This window comes from Homalodisca vitripennis, chromosome 6 (genome assembly GCF_021130785.1).
Source record: "Homalodisca vitripennis isolate AUS2020 chromosome 6, UT_GWSS_2.1, whole genome shotgun sequence".
NCBI lineage: Eukaryota > Metazoa > Arthropoda > Insecta > Hemiptera > Cicadellidae > Homalodisca > Homalodisca vitripennis.
In genome coordinates, this window is record NC_060212.1 from 75525625 (window position 1) to 75544313 (window position 18689).

The 18689-nt window shown below is 32.9% G+C and overlaps 1 protein-coding gene across 2 annotated transcripts in view; it reads left to right on the plus strand.

Annotated features, from left to right (window-relative positions):
* Positions 1 to 18689, plus strand: part of LOC124364469 (facilitated trehalose transporter Tret1-like) — a 106777-nt gene that overhangs the window by 62492 nt on the left and 25596 nt on the right. The window contains exon 3 of one of the 2 annotated variants that reach the window (XM_046819984.1): positions 17100 to 17251. In XM_046819984.1, the coding sequence (XP_046675940.1) occupies positions 17137 to 17251 (115 nt within the window). In that variant the 5' untranslated portion in view covers positions 17100 to 17136. Of the gene's footprint in view, positions 1 to 17021; positions 17252 to 18689 lie in introns of those variants that run through there. The other variant, XM_046819986.1, reaches the window with a different exon arrangement.

An 18689-nucleotide genomic window follows, 5' to 3' on the forward strand; every position in this document is an offset into this window, starting at 1 on the left:
TGTTGTATTCCGGAAAATTGTAAATAATATAAAAACATATACACAGCTGTATACGAAGAGGTGTATATGAAACTCCTTTTAAAATGAGTCTTTTAGGGTACTTGCCCAATTTTGTGTTTAAATGGATATATTTTCGGACACAGAAATGATTTTTGGTACTAAAGATTTTTTTGTGTTTTCTGAATGTAAGAATCTAAAAGGAAACATTACTTGCAGTTAAGTCAACAGGGAATGTATACATTGATATTAATGCACAATTATAAGTATTTATTATTTTTAAGATACACATAATAAAGGATCAAAAGACTTTTATCTTTTCCGTAAAAGAACTTCACTGAGGTTGATTGCAAAATAATAAAATAGTAATGCCGGAAGTAAATTAAAATGGTCATAATATGCACTTTATGACATATCCTCTTGACATTTTCAACAAGATAAAACCAGCATTGAAGTTAGATAAATATATAGTTCAATTGAACGCGAAGTGCTCATACACGTATAATGCCTACGAAATTACGTGTGAAGCCGCGGGTAGCTGCTACTGCTGTTATAAAAGCATACTGCTTGTTACCTGTTCCAGATAATAATGACAAATCTTTGCATGCCAAATACAGATTCCTTCATAATTGGCAGACACACTGCCTCTTCACTCTCTTTGAAATTCGTCGAGCTTCTGGTTCTGGTAATGTGAAAGACGAGCTAAAGCTGTCAATCGCAGACTAATCTACAGTATTTTACATTACTGTTATCAATCAACAGCTATCATGTGTCACTGTAACAAAGGCCACTCTATGATATCTAGTTTCTGATTCCAGTAAAACCAGTAAAGTAAGAGACGAGCAAAAGCTGTCAGTCACAGACTAATGTACAGTCTTTTACATTACTGTAATCAATCAACAGCCATCATGTGTCACCACACTATGCAATCTAACTTCTGATTCCAGTAAAATGGGAGACGAGCAGAAGCTGTCAACCACAGTCAAAACCTCAGTCTATTACGTTTCGGTGATCAATCAATTAGACTACTACAAGTTGAGGATTATTAGTCATGGCTACAAGTGTTTAGCCATGACTAATAAAAGTTTGACCAAGAGCACTGCTCTACGCAGTTTACTAGCAAGCAATCAACAACTAAAAAGCATTTTTAATTCGTTATTATTTCATTTAGTATCTTACTATTTTAAATAAATGAAACTTATTTATAAACAAGTTTATGCATTAGTAATGGTATAAATGTAGGGTAATTCTAACTTATATTGATATTGACGGTATGTCAATTTATTACAGCTTAATATAAATAAAACAATCGTTTTCGTTTTATTTTATTATTTTTTTAACTCTTTCAAGCCTCAGCTCTTGGCTATGCTGGTTTTTTGGGTCACTTTGGCTTTTATTTCTATCACATCATGATAGGACCTCCCCGGAATTTGAATCAGTGATCTCTCAATTAGAGAGCCGTGACTATATGTACTAGTCTACGGAGGAGGACAATCATGTTAGTTAAATTTTATTTTATTTTGTTCAAAAAACTTGCTTAAGAAACTAGAAGATAATTGTTTAAATAATACAAATGTCCTTAATGGGATAACTGGGCTTACATATTAGACACCAAAGTTTCTATATATATATAACTTTTTGATGCAAATGTCTATCAGTAAGCCTCAAGCGAGTTGCTAATTTAATCTCTTTCTTATGAGAAAACCTTTTTCAGCTGTGTTAAGCACTATGAATGACTTTCGTACAATAACTTAGACTTGGTTTTGTTGAACGAGTCTTTCTTTGTGTCACTAGCCTCTAGCTCTATAAATTCAATTTACCAAACGCTCCTTTATGTTATTAGCCTACATTTATATGTACATGAAGTGTCCACCGATCTGGCGGACATTTCACTTTTTCGAGGTAAAAACGTGATCGTAAAATTCTTTGCTGGGCCGATCGGCCAAACGTAGTTTAGGTAATTGGAACTGTGATATTTAGGTATGTAACGGTGGCAATTCTATAAAATGCATAGTTTGTAAGCTTCAAATAGCATTCTATTGTAATACAAATGCATTCATTACAATTTGACTAACACTTATTACATGTGGTTTATTATTATTATTTCTTAATCAAATGGTTGCAACACTTTCATGCCAATCTGAACGACAAAAACATTAATTAGATTTGTTGCCACGCAGCTTATTTACGAAGTACAGTGTCCAATAGAGTAAAACGGTTGCAGCTATAACAAAGAATTATAATTTGATCTCTCCCCTCCAACTTAAATACAGGGAATCTATTTAAAATATTTCATCCAATTTAAGGAAAAAGATGTGCCATATCTGGAATCCTGAGTTGGAATCTCAACATTTATTATAGATTGTTATGTTATACAGTATGGTCTTTTACTTTACTTATAACGTAAGAACATAGAAAGAGGGGACTTTTTTAAATCCCAATAATATTTATGACATATTAACCTGGGACATAGTAATTTATGTAACTATAAAATGTAAATACAGACTGCATAATATACAAAGTTGTTTGTTCATTATTTTATAGCTAAGTTTTACAGCTTTTTATAACCTTAGATACCAGCAAATGCCAACATTTACATTAAAATAAACTAGGCGACACATTTAGGAGGTAATAGTAGCACCACAGGCCACTGTGATCAATCATATGGTTCCTAAACTCTGCAATCATTTCCAAATTACATTAGACCCTTGAATTTACTGATTATTGGTAACTGGAAACTGGTAAATGTTAACTACGTGACTATACGTGTGAGATTGTTTCTACACTGCGGTTCGATTATTTAATATTCGCAATTTGATTACGACTGGAATATTTTAAAACACTTAAAACAACAAATTTCTATAACCAGGTATTAAGAATATTTGTAAGTTTCGATAAAGAAATAACATTTGAGAAGAACGCATTAAACCTTCGTTTGGTTCCATAGAAGTCGATTAATGTTTTCAAAATTTATTATTTAAGTTTATTGAAATGAAAGCAGCCTCAGAATATGGTTAAAATGAAACGTTTTGTTTAAGTTTAAGAAATTCTCGAAATATTTTTATTAACGTTAGATCAAATATAAAGGGTTTATAATTTTGGGCGGGTAGATATTGAGATGAAATTTATTAAGTTATTTATGATATAGTTATGACATTTATTTTTCATATGAAAGGCCCATGTATGCCATATGTATAGAATATTACATCGTTCAAATGTCCACCGTGGTTTCTTTTAATGGTACGGATTCCATTGGTGTAATTTTCAACTACTCTACCGTATACATCCGATTGAATTTGAGCGATGGTCTGGGTTTTGTTTATCTTAAGTTCATAGGTTGATTGTGGCCTATTAGCATAAACCCGCGAGTTCAGAAAATCCCATAAAAATATCTAGGGGCGTCAAATCGTACGATCTTGGTGGCCAATTCACGTCACTTTTGCGAGAGATAACCACACCCTCAAAAAGTTCATGCAAAATGTTCATGGTTTCGTTCGCTGTGTGGCACGTAGCGCCGTCCTGCTGAAACGGCAGGGGATATTTTGTCATAGTGATACAAAATACGTCAACAACACGTTTCCCGGTGAGATACAGCCCGAGCATAAGTAATAAGTAATTCGTTGTAAAATGTAAAACGTTTAAAGCCTATTGTCTTTTAGTTAACACCAGCAGTGTTCAGAATGTAGTGAATATTAAAAAAAAAACATTTAATTGTTTTAGGAACAATAAACTCATTTAAAACAATAAGATTTTATGAGAATCAAAACCTAACCCATTGTAAACGCCGTTGAGAGATTCTATTGAAACAGTAAAGAATATTGATGCTTGATGTTTTTGCTGCCTTGGGCGACAAGTTCTTAGTGTATTCCACAATATAAACTTTTACTGTATTACCGAGAAACTGAGCTGTAATTAAACTAATCCAAAAAAAGCGTGCATGGCTTCTCAATAAATGATATTATTAACTTAAAAACGTATTTTACCAAATGTTTATTTCTAGTATTTAGTTTTATTGCTTATACTTACTGTATTCTGCTTTAAAATGTGGCTGGTTAAAATGTTTGCCCTTGAAATTTATATAAAATAACCAAATGCCAACGTTACAATAAATGCTGAAATCTATTATTTGTAGACCATACTGAAATTCATGAAAATTTTTATATGATTTGTATTGTAATATAAATATCACATGTATGTTAAAGTTGTACTTACTTTGATATTTAAAAAAAAACGTGACAAGTTATGTATAATTGATGTTTTCTTCATTAACATCTCTAACTTTATTATAAATATAATTAAAGCGTACATCACATAACTCAGTGATTGCCACAAATTTTATAAAAATAAATACTAAATTTAACTTTATATAGCATATAGATAACGTTCATTTATCAAGCAGTAAATTTAAGTTCACGCAGTAACAAATGACACCTTACTTAAAACAATGTAATATGTAGTAGACTTATGGAAGAGCGTAAAATATTTCAGTTTGTTACTGTCATCTTGAATTATTACAGTCGGTCGGATTTGGTTGAATCACTTTAGAAATGTCCATCAAGCTGTGTTAGCCTAAGACAGATTTATTATCACAATTCGACAGTTCTCCATCTTTAATTTGTCAAGGTATTATAAAAAATCAAACGTTCATATAAATTCTCAAACAAATAATTAAAAACAATAATGCGAAGGAAGGAATAGTAGAATTTCTTTTATTACATTAGCATGTTAGATAATTAGACATAAGCATTTGAATATGACTGATCAACCACTTCAATTCCTTTAAATATTAAATGAGCGATAAATAAAATTTGTTTTATATTTTTAATTATATATTCAACACAGGTATTCCCTATCCTATTATTTAGTAAATTAAAGTCTATTAATGTATAAACAAATGTATTTAAAACGCAATTAAATATTTATATGTAGTTATTAGTAGTCCAACCAAATCAAGGCTGCTTTACTTGCGAAAAGCAATTTCTTCAGTTTTAATCATTCAACTTTTTAAAAACATAAGTTAAACTAGTTTAAGGAATATTGGTAAATCACTGTGGCTGAGTACCTGAAAATGGGATTTAAATATTTAATTATGTTTCAATTAAGTTTGTAATATTGCAGTCTAATAACTACGACATCAAAAATCAAAATGACCAATACATACATAAGTTCCACTAGGTAAAGGACATTTAATAGCCTCATCATATAATTTCTTGAAGAGTAAATCACATGCTTTTCTACAAAGTCATCTATGTATTAAAATTAGAATACCTTAGTACACATAATTTTTATTTTGAAACTTGTGATTAATTAATATGTGTTATTTAGTGATCAGATACAAATTCCCAACAGATCAAGAGATTTAGAGGTAGAGAGATCTTGTTACTTCTAAATTCGCCTTTAATAAAGTAATTTTTCATGCCATTTAATTAGTTATTCTGGTAACAACTCTTGTGATAAAGTAAGATCTTACACCTATTCTGTACTAAAAACGTTATGTTACTTTTAGTAAAAGGGAGATATTTGATTAAAATTCTGAGATATTACACTTACTCTATAATCATTATTGGAATGTAAATTTATAGATAACATTTTAACTTAACCAAATAGTTTAAACTTTATGAACTTTATGGGGAGATGGACGTCAAAAATAAAAAAAATAAATTTTTTTATTGCATATTATTATTATTTGGAGTTTTCTGAACAATTTGGTATGCTAATTGTGTATGTATGTATTTATTTTGAATCCAAAATCGTGCATAACATAACTCACTACAAGAAAATTTTATTGGATCTTGATCCTTGCAAACCTAAGTTGATTCACTGGTTATAGTACACAATTCTGTTGTAACAGCATTTATATTTTGTAGGTCTGTGACTTTTTTCTGTAGTTGTTATTGACAGCTGTTATTAGCAGACCAAATAAACTTTGTTTTGGTGATTCATTTACATTGTTTGTTTGTTTTGGTTATTTTTGAAAGTTAGTAAGTTATAGCTCATTAAAGATGACCAAAAGTAAGAAACTGTGGAGAAAACGAAGTTTCCGTGGCAACCAGTTTTTAAAATCAAACCGTGTTGTAGGCTTAGATTGTGTAGCACACACAAGTGATAATCCTAGGCCTAGTACTAGTGACAGTGACAGAGTTTCTGCAGATGCTAATTGCTCTAAATTAGACAGTGAAGTAGGCCTAGTTAGCAATCCTATTTCAGTATCTAAACGGAAACTTGCAGAGACTGTTTTAGATGATAGTGAGGGTGATAGTAATGTTATAGTAAGTATAAACCTTTTGTCTTCTGCTACAATGCAATGTTGTGTCTGCAAAAATTGTAAAAATTTAAAAACTCTTTACGTGGAAGAAAATGTTTCTTTTAGGAAGGGTCTGGCATGCAATTTAGTTATCTCTTGTAATTTTTGTGGCTCTAAGTTTCCTTTTTACACTTCAGACAGTACAAATAAATTCTTTGACATAAACATTAGATGTGTATACGGCCTCAGAGCCATAGGCAAAGGGAGTGTTAGTAGTGAACCGTTGTTCGGGCTGCTAAATCTACCTAACCCACCAGAAAAATGTTTAAGATACAATGATGTACTACTGAAACCTCTAAAAGAAGTAGCCACTGAAACAATGATTTCAGCAACTAAGGAGTTTGTAAGCCTAAATCTTTGCACAGAAAATGAAGATGAAGTAGGCCTACCTAGTCGTGATCTTAGCGTAGGGATTGACGGAACATGGCAAAAAGGGGGCATACGTCACTCAATGGAGTTATTTCTGTTTCAAGTATAGATACCAGTAAGATAATAGATGTAGAAGTACTTACAAAATACTGTCATTCATGTGCTACAAAAAGTAAATCTCCCCATAAATGTAAGAATTTTACTGGAGCGAGTGGAAGCATGGAAGTAGCAGGTGCCCTCAAAGTTTTCGCCCGATCTGAGGCCTCGAGGAATGTCCGATATAAATATTACTTGGGGGACGGTGATTCGAAGGGGTTTCATAAAGTCTTAGAATCAAAGCCTTATGGTGATGATTTTATAATTGGAAAATTGGAATGCGTTGGCCATGTCCAAAAGAGGATGGGGTCTTCGCTGAGAAAATTGCGACGTGATTATCGGGGAAAAAAACTTGAAGATGGCAAAGCTTTGGGTGGAAGGAAAGGTAGGTTGAATGATTCGGCAATTGAATCTTTACAAAATTACTATGGACAAGCAATAAGAAGGAATAAAAACAATTAAGATAGCATGAAAAGAGATGTGTGGGCGACATTCTTCCATAAAGCTTATACAAATGCAAAACCGCAACACAACCTCCGTGATAAATCGTGGTGTAAGTATTTGCAAGCACTTGACGTACCTAACCTAACCTATGACCACAACAATTCCTTGGACCCAGCAGTGATTGATGTAATCAAGCCAACTTATCAGCATCTAGCTAACCCTCAGCTTCTGAAGAAATGTCTTCATGGGAAGACTGAAAATGTCAACGAGAGTTTCAATTCAGTTTTATGGACGAGAATTCCGAAGGCAAAGTTTGTAGGGTTGAAAACTCTAGAGTGTGGCACATATGATGCTGTGATGACTTACAATGAAGGAAATAAGGCTAGGGTTAAGGTGTTAGAGAAAATGGGTATTTAAACAAATGACCTATAAATAAACAGTTAAAATGAAACTTTGGTTGTTATCTCAGTGCTGAACAAAAACCGTGAAGAATAGAGATATGACATTCGGTTTATATCTTCGTTTAAATCAGAGATATCCATAGGTTTACCTAGATTCATAGAGGCGCAATAAGTAAGGATGTCTCTCTATTACATTAAGGCTCCACCCCTGGTCTCTACAGTTGTGAAATTCTCACAATCAATATACTGGAACAAACATAAGGTATAAATGTAAAGTGCTTGTTACAATGTAATCAAATATTGTAGGCACACATACCACAATCATATGCTAATTAAGTTCAGACAATTTTGAATTGATTTACATTTATAGTTTTTAAAGCATGAAGTAAAGTTAAAAGTAACATTACTGTTTATTTCAAACTTTTTAAATCATTGTTGATCACAGAGTTTATCCAAATAACAACATTAAAAGTTTTATTAAAAATACTTTTTAAATATAAATTTTTTAGTATGCAATGCTTTATGAATAGTATATACTGATAAAAATGTAACATGACATTTCTCGAAATTATTTTCAAACAGGAATGTTGTGAACTTTTTAATTTAAACTTTATGCCTTAGTTCACTTTAAAGTTATAACGTTTTCCTACAAACACTGGCAGACACACAGGCAGTGAACTAAGTAAGACTATAATTTATATTACATTTATTACTTATTTTTACCTGAAAAATCAAGTAGTGAATTCTTATAGATTTAATAGTGGACACCATATTATATAGGCGCAGGATATTAATGCTGGCATATAGGATATGCACTACAAACCTTAAATTTGGACATAAATTGCAATTCTTCACAACTTTAAACACAATTTAATTAGTATCCAACCGTTTAAAATGTGTAAATCAGTATTATTAAATTAAAACTTTTAAGGAAATTATAAGATTCTGTTTATTTAAGTATTGCATTTATTGCAATATCACATCCTCGAGACAGATTAGATCTAAGTATTAACTTCTCCTCGGTTGAAGCAGGTATAGGTAACAATGTCTGTTGATTGTAAATACCGGCAGGAGGACTCATTGCCTTGATTCTGAAAATGATATTGTTCAGTTAAAATTGTTTATGACGAATATTAAACGAATTATTAAAGCATTAAATAATACAATAATAATATAAATACATTTATAAAAACTAGAAGGACATAATTTTTCATATGATACATGTATATAATTTTAAACTTTTAATGCTCTCTGATGATCAATGATATATTATTAAATACTCGTTATATCTATGAATTACACAGCTTTTCTTTAAGGATGATGACGGAAAATATCTATAAGATTATTAATTACGTGTAAATCTAAATCTAAGTTTACTTGCCCGGTTTTGAATGTCCCTGCACTCCGCAGTATCACGAGCAGAAACCGATGTTTATGGAACATTTCCTCACTCTTATTTCCCGCTCCACTGGTGTGACAAAAGCTCAATGCAAGAGAAATGCTTTTCCAGCGTCGAAACGCGACACATTTTGTAAGCGGTAGTGTCGCATTCTCATTTACTCCATATTATATGCAAATTATCTGTAGTTAGAAATCTACGTATAAAGATAAAAGCAGGATTATGAAAGAATGTTAGGTTTCAGGTTTTTCATAGCTATGAAAATATGTACAATTGTTCATCATATAGCGTCATTAGGTTTTCATCTCCAAAAAATGTACTTTACTCTTTTAAATTGATCCATCTGTACACATGGCGTATACTATCTATTAGAACCTATAGGTTCTGTATTTTATATCTTTGGAAAACTATATTGAATGTGTTAGAAGTATTTGAACTAGAATACGCATAGCGATTAAAATGTGCTAATTCTTTTACCATACATAAAAATACGATTTTATAAACTTTTCCAAGACTGGCAGTTTTTAAATAGCAATATTAGAATCCTTGCTATCTCAATAAAATTCCATTAGTTCATTAATATAGACTCAAACATAGAGGAAAGATAGTTTTAACGGTTCTGAAAGACATTCATAAACTCTAGGCAATCTTTTTACGAGACTAAGACAATTCTTGCTACTTATTCAATATAAAGTAAACTAAACAAGAACTTTTAAAGAGTATTAGTATTGTATTAGAATCTGTATAACTACTCGTCTCTCTAAAATTAGGTTAATAATGTTTGCAAATGAATTTTTACTTTTCTATCGATATCAGGAGTAATATATACTTTCTATCGATATCCATTAACTAGTGAGGAATTATTTTAACATTTAATTTCTGTTATATAATGAAATCCTCTTGTACAATGACGGGTCTGCATTAAGGACATGATTTTAAAAGATAATTCAACAACTACTTTATTATCACGATTTATAAAAGGAGTAGGTTTGGTTTGAAATATAAAAAAGTATGAAAATCAGTGCACTTTGTCAAATTAAACTAAACGTAATAAAAATCCGACATGGCTGTACATATAGGATAAAAAAGTGGATTTTTAAGATCATCAAACAACAAGAACAAAGCGTAACAGTAGTAATCGGTGAAGTGGGACAGATGCAAACATAGCGAGTGCTTTTCAAACAAGTTGAACTAGACGTGCTGTACTTGAGAATCAATCAATGTTCAAACGACTAATATTTTTGACCATTAAAAACACCACAACTATGTTTTGACCACTTGCAATCATTGTGACAAAACAGTTTTCAATTCCCATTGATATCAAAGCATATGCTCTCTATCAAGATTTATATTAATTCGAATATCAATAAATAACAATTCAATTTAATCAGTTGCTTTTCCTTCCTTAACCTGAGAAGGTCATACTTTTAACCTCACGTATTCCAAAACTGTACCTTTTATCTTAATAATACATTTCACGTTATAATAAATCCTATGTTAGGTTTTCATATTTAGTTATAATAATTAATCAAATTTTACGCATTAATATAGTCTTTTTACTAATAACCAGAATTGTATGTTATTTAGAACTGCTCTTTGCCCAACATTGTTCGATACAATTTTTATTATAAGCCATCTATTTCAACTTATCTTTGTACACACACACACACACACACCACACACACACACACACACACACACACACACACACACACACACACACACACACACACACACACACGCACACACACACACACGCACGCACGCACGCACACACACACACACACGCACACACACACACACACACACACACACACACACACACACACACACACACACACACACACACCACACACACACACACACACACACACACCTGCATTCAAAATCTATAGTGGTCCGATTTTCACGTGGTATGAGGTGACTTCTGTCGACCAATCAGGCGTCCAGGACGCCGGACAAGAAAAGCTCCCCAAGGCATCTCTCCAGTTCTTCTAAAGATTCCGTTTCGCTAGGTTGTACGTCAACACCAGCTCTAACCAAGTTCGGGCCGTGCCCCTTTGTCTTGTCTCTTGTGAACCGCAAGCCGTTCTATGGCAAGTAACAGTCCCCTTGCCGGACATTATTTGGTTAACGAGCCAAAAGTAACTTTGTCTCAACGTTCGTGAGTGAACCGAAAACAGTGTCAAGTGAAGGTGGAATCTTCATCCATCAACAAGGACTCCCCCTGCTCAACGTTCCTTGGAAGCAACCCAGGTCGAACTACAATCAACCCAACTTCATGTGTGTCGAGGTGTCAGACAATGGACGGTGCAAGGTAACAGTGTTTCATCATTCTTATCATGGTCCTTCACAACTAAAGACAATTCTATTCTTAACCAAGATTTAAAAATCCTCAACTAATTCGGACATTTTTGGACATTTTAATAGAAAACGAAAATCATTTTAAAACCTGTATTTTTCAAATCATTTTAAATGATTTTATATCGGACTAGACTACCTGTTCCTGTCATGCGCTTTCTTCTGTTGTGTCAGCGGCGTGTTCTTACTGTTTGCCGTTATGGACACCAGTGGGATGTCCTTTGTGGAGATCTAGAAGATGCTGAACGGACACAGGCTTTGTCAATCAGTGTAAGATTGAACAGTAGGGGTATCCTATATTATTTAAAGATGATATTCATCTGATTTTGTACAGCCCAAATGTTCAATTAATATGAAAGATAAAGAGGTATATATTATAAGCTAATAAGCTATATAATAATAAGTTGCCTTCAAAATAATATCTTATTAACGAGGTCTTATATAAACCACACATTTTATTAATCTTAATAAACTAATAATCTTAACTAATATATTACCAGTAAAAATACTGCTAAATTATGGTTTGTTTGAAGTACTGCAGTACTTAGGTCCTTTTAATTATTTTATTTTAACTTAATGTACGCCACGCAAATAAAATTCAAACCTATCATGAGTTTGTATAACTCACTTTAAAGTGTCTCGTGTTTCGTATTTTATAAAGTTTGTTTGCACTAAATATTTTTGAAATATTTCTAACTCACTCTTGCTTGGATAATTGAAGTTTTACTAAACCTTAAACTGTTGTAAATATTCTCCTTCGTTTTTGTGATGCATTAATAATTGCTAGAATTTTTCAGTGTTAATTTATACATCAAGTGATTTTATTAACTTATTGACGGTTTAGATAGTTCATATTCAATAATCTACTATATTATTGAAATTTTACCACAACGTTTTTCGATGGTCTCTTTATACGCATGTCTCTGAAATACTTACGCTACAATAGCTGCTTCACCTAAAACACTTGTAATTGTTGGTCCTCACTGATATAGACAACTAACCGTTGGGAATCTCCAGACATGAATTCACGTCATGAATTAAACAAAGCACGCCTGCATACGAGTACTATTAAACATTGCCTTGTTTAGTAGCATACTGTTAGTTAAAATAAATCACATTATTGTATATCCTGATTTTAAATAGTGTGGTTTGTATCTAGTTAATATTAATTTTTTATACTGTATTTTCGTATTAAGGTTCGCTCTCTTAGAGAAAAGCTTTAGTTCAGGAATTTGCAGAATTTTTATGCTAATCTTACAAACGTAATTAGCAGTGTCGTAAGCATCGAGTAGGGAAATATGTTCCACCGCTGTTATTTATTTCTTTTTCAATTATGAAAATAATAAAAATCCTGTAAGTATTATACTATTTGTAAATGTATTCAGTGGCGTAGCTATCTTGGGTGGCACCCTGTTTGGAAGATGGTGGTGTCATCACATCGAAAGTAAAAAGTAATACATTTAATATGATAAAGGTCATGGATATAATATTTTTTCCGTTTTATTATATATCACTATAGAATAATACACGTTTGAAAATTCACGCCAGCCAAACACAACACATTTCACGAAACAAATAATAAATGTTGCAACTGAAAAGTCAAAGATCGCGAGTACGGGACGGGGAATCCTCCACGACAGCGTCAGGCTTTTTTGCGGAAATCCCCGAATTATACATAGAGCTGAGCTAGTGCTAGTGGAGGAATCCCCGAAAAAGATATTTTTGTGCTAGCGATTTATTTTTTATTTGTTTATACATTGCTCTTAAAGTTGAGAGACCATGTGGGTGTCACCCCAAAAAAGGTGACACCCGGTGCGGCCCGCCCCCGAAACGCCCTTTGCTACGCCACTGAATGTATTATATGTAAATAATATTGTGTTTAGGGTTGTATGGTTTTATTTAATGATTATAAAAGAGAGTTGCATTTTGTAATTTTGAGTTGCCTTTCACCCAGTTTGTGAAAGGACAATTTCAAAATGTTATTTATAAACAAATTCCATAATAAGTAATTTCCATATTTCCTTTAAAAGAGTGTGGAGAAGGCATGTTGTTTCCCCTTGCACAGACCATATTCTCAAGAAGACTTTAGGTTCTAATTTTTAATCTAGGTGAAACAATAACCTCATCCTCCCATTTTTATAAATTTCCTGCGAATTAAATTCGGTTTAATAAATAAGCGTAAATAGTGTAAATGAGTGTAATTAAAAGTGTTTAAGGCAAAGAAATTAAGACAAATAAATATTGATATAACAAATTATTTACCAATTTTCCACTGATTCTAGGAGGTCCGTAGGGGATTCTTCTGTTACATTCAAAATATCCTGCGTTTGATTTAAATATGCCATTATTATATTCATAATAGCTATATTTACATATAGTATACAATGTTTCTAGATTTAAATAAGAAATCGAACACATTGTAACTACAAGAGATGTTTTCTCGCCTTATATAATTTAAGAGATGCTTTTAGTTACTACCTCTTCTTTTAATTTATGTTTTTACTTTCAATTTTTGATAGTTAATTATAGGGCTTTATTAGTTTAAAACAATAAACATCACGATGTCATGATAAATTATTGTTCATGTTGAATTATATATTTAATAAAATTATTAAAAAAATAACCCTTGGCCAATTATTATTTGCATATTTCAAGGAACACCCATTCCACAGATAAAACAAGAATAATGTCAGGATTAAATGCTGTTTCATATTTGAACAACAAGGAAATAGTTGGAATCTTGTTTAGAGAAAACGATAACCTACAAGCATGAATAAAGTGTACTGTAAACAGTGAGAGATGCAGCACAAAAACAAACAATGATAATGACAGCATTATGAAAATGAGAAATAACACGAACTATATAGTATATAGCTAAGAATAAGTGTATACGTAACAACAATACAATGCACCACAAAATATAATTATGATAACAGAAATTGTGATAAAGACAAATTACACTAACTAATACGAAACTAAGTATTAGTATATCAGTAACAACATAATATGCAGAACAGCAATTGAAATTGTCATAAATAACACTAAGTAACAGACAACTAAGAATAAATATGTAACAATAAGAATACATAACTCAGTAACATAAATCAATACATAGCATACAAGGAGCGAAGAAATCACCCAGAATTAAAGATGAGGATTATGAGTTAGCTGTTTCACAACTCTCTTGACACTGAGCAGGGAAGGAGTTGAGAAGTTCACACATTTAGAGATTCTAACATTCTTAAATCCGTCATATATATGTAATTCCTTGAAATTTGGTATGCATTTGATTGGTTTTAGTAACCTTTTTCCTTGAAACGTTTTCAGTATATCAGAGTTAATGCACACGTAGCACGAGTATATACAAAATGTTTATTGACCCTTTATGTAAGGGTTGGTAAAGTGGATTGGACCCATTACAGTATAAACAACATCAAAAACATTTACAGCTTCCAAAATAATTACTTCGTCAGTTTTATATGCTTCATGAGTTGTGTATCGAACTATTTACATATATAGCACTTTAAAGGTAAAGTAAAGTAATGATGTCTTATTTTACCAGGTAATGTTAGGACTAAGAAGCCCTCTCTAACACTTATCCTGAGTACCAACGGCTTTAAAGGTGAATTTCGAACCACCACCAACGGTCGGACAGGCGGACTGCTTGCAAGGACAGGATCGCTCATCGGTCACCCATCCAAGCAGCAGCCACGCTCGAAGTTGCTTGATCTGGTGATCTTGCGATGACCGCATTTTGTTTGTTTGTAGTATTCAAAATCTACCACACCTAATAGTTCAACTAATATATTTTTAAAATTTTCTATGAATCAATGTAAATAGTAGAAGCTAGAAAATCACGCTGCGGTAAATTTTTCATAATAATACACAATGTACTATAATACATTGCGCCTAGAACGTTAAAAATATTCTTAAAGTTGTTTAACATTACAATCTGGAAACCAGAGCAAATTTTATCCTCATTTCATACAAATAAAAGATGCCTGATGTTGCAGATGGTGAAAGGCTAGGTTAATTTCCGTTAGGTGAAATGAGTTCGTATTATTTGAAAGCTTTCTCAGGTATTTGCTATCTGACTCTACAGTTTTATTCTATTATCGCGAGATATATGTCTCTCTCGTCATATGACGCATCACAGGAGTGCGGTGATTCTCCACACCGATGCCCGGGCATCACAGGAGTGCCGTGATTCTCCACACCGACGCCCGGGCATCACAGGAGTGCCGTGATTCATTCCACACTGATGGCCGGGCATCACAGAAATGCGGTAATTCACTCCACACTGAAGACAGGAAGCATTAGTGCAGTCTGTTTGGAAACTTTATAATCTTTTTTCAAACTATCATAAGTGTTATTTGCTTGGTTTGCATTAGCATTTCATTACTAAAGTATCATACTAGAGTTTTGTGGCAACTTAAAAAAGCTTAACGCAAATGTAATCTCTATATAAAAGGGAAAGCCCTGATCCACTCACTTAATAATCCTCCAACTTGCAGGTATCTCAGAAAGTTGTTTTACTTAATTAGAAAAACTTAAGCATTTTTAAAAATTTATAAAAGTTGAATTGTGGTTTCAACTTATAGAAGAACTGTATATTGTTTCCCAACTTCTAGTCCTACAAAACTGAAATTTGATACACAGTTGTTTTATTCTCTAAAAAGAATAATCTTAGATTTTTCACGATGATCTACCACCAATATGGGTTGAAATAAGATTGCAGCTCTAGAAGATCTATATTATTCTTTCTCAAATTCCCGACGTTTAGAACATCAGTGAAATATGACACACATGTATCTTTGATGTTTAAAATTTGACACAAATGCGTCAGGATATTATAATAAGTTTCATTGACCGCAACAACCCAGCAGGGATCACTTCTGGCTGGTTTATACCTACCAGTTGAACCCACCACTGGGCACAGCAAAAACCGATGTGCCACTTGAATCTGGGCAACCTTATGAATGTCCAGTAGCAGCACATCACTAACCGCAAATGTTGAGATTCTGGGGTTCATGGGCAATTTGATAGGTCTAGTCTACTGTGGAAGATGACTGTTGGAGTTGGTGGGGTTTGTTCCCTTACCTCAGAGGTTCTTGTTAACCTCAACAAGGGTGTGCCACTCCCTGCCTACTTTGACTGGAGAGGCTGGTTCAGAGCTGGCCTCCTCTTCTTCCGGGATGACTTTGAGAAGTAGTGCCCTAATTCTTCCTCATGGATCTCGATAGGAGGCGGCCCCTACTCCCTAACCTTACCCATCCTGAATATCCTATCACTCAGGAAGCAGCGCAAAGGTTCTTACAGGACTAAGTGTAATTTATAAGCTTCTTGTCCTAAGAGAACAACAAAAATGACCGAAACGTACTTTCAGGAATGTTTGCTATACTATTGAAAGTGGGTATGCCCATATCGTAAAATATTCTCAATAGCGTGCAAAGCTACGGGCAACTGATAGTACCGATATATTGTGTTTACCATGTTGGTACGACCACATAAGAGATATCATAATGAACCAACTATTTAACATTTACTGTACAGAACTTCGGTTTAAACCAAATGACTTTGAAAAGTATTTGCTAGATTTGATATACTGTAGCAACAAGATAACGGGTGTGTAGAGAAATGCTCAGCTTAGAACAATATTTGCCGCAAGCAATGCCGCATGTGACATTAGCTAGGCTTTGTCAGTTTCATTCTGGTCTTCTTGATCTAGTTACCCTCTTCACGACTGAAGGAGAATAAGAAGAGAGATGGAGATGAAAAGAGAGGATGCCCAATACAGTCCTGTTGCCGGAGAACCTCCTTCTCTCGGTGAGCACGGGACAAAGCCGAGTCGCAAATATCTCTACATAAGTGTTGCTATATGTAAGTATCTATGCAGTTTAACTGATTTACTGATTTATCTTTATATGAGGAAGATTTTATTTTTTCTGATGCATACATTGCTGATTTCCATGATGTAACCCCGTAAAGTTTACAGTTTCCTGATCGTAAAATAGGTCATAGTAGTCTATTAACATTAAATTTACAATGGGAGAGAGACAAAGTTAAATCTAAAATAAAATTATATTTTGAAACTGAAAAGTAAGTGAAAGTTACCTTATAATGTTACCTTTAGTACATTCTAACATAACAAGAATGCATATAGCAATTCATCAGCATCAACTATAGCTTTATTAATAACCATAATTATTAAAGCAGAAACTAATCAACTTAATATTATTCAATACGAGATATAAAATATACATTATCCAGTATAAAGTCTTCTTTCACATAAAGTATTCCTTTTACATATTTAGCAATAAATGACTTTTATGATATTGTGAGTAATTTAAACTCGTAGATAATGTCAAAGTTATCTTAACAGATTTAAATATTATTTAATTTAATGTTCGTATTTACTATGGATGGTTTACGAAGATGGCATGAGTTGTTTTAGACATTTACCATCATTCAATAATATGAAAACAATTATAATAGCACTGCGTTTCGAGACCTGTAGGATAATCTAATCTCTTCATCATGTAGATCCAACTACATCAAACTGAAAATAACAAATCGTAGCAAACCGATATGACAAGCAAACCTGTATTTGAGTTTAAAATAGGACAGGGAGCTCGTGATATCCAATACTCCATGAGTTGAGAGCCAATGTCTATTGTTTAAGCACACAATATGCAAAACGGTCGCTCTTGAAGTTGACAGAAATGTGTGTTTTAAGAAAGAAACTGATTGTCAGCTACAATATAATTTTAGGGGAAGTCGAAATGGAGTGAGGGTAAAATATCCCCTGAAAAGGGGTAAAATAAGTAACAAAAAGTGTTATCCCAGATTAAATTTTAGCTTTACTCACTTAAAAATAAATGTTTAACACGCAGTTAAATGTTATATTAGTGTCATTTAGCAATATACAGACCCTTACCCTATATCAGAGAGGATAATAAAAATATAATATAAAGAGTCACAATATCACTGTTCCATACGGATACATTAGAGGTAAAATAAATTATGTACTAGCTATTAAAGTGGTGATTTTCGGTCTGAATGCAGGTGTTAAGTGTATAAAACTAAATGCACCCAGCAGGGATAACTTCTGGCTGGTCCATACCCCCAATTCAGAATATCTTGTCACTCCGGAAGCAGCGCAAAAGTCTTTATAGGACTAGGACTAGGTGCAGTATCTAAGCTTCTTATCCTAAGAGAACACACACACACACACACACACACACACACACACACACACACACACACACACACACAATATTTTGCGTGCTTACCGAATTAACCATGCTTTATGAAAAAA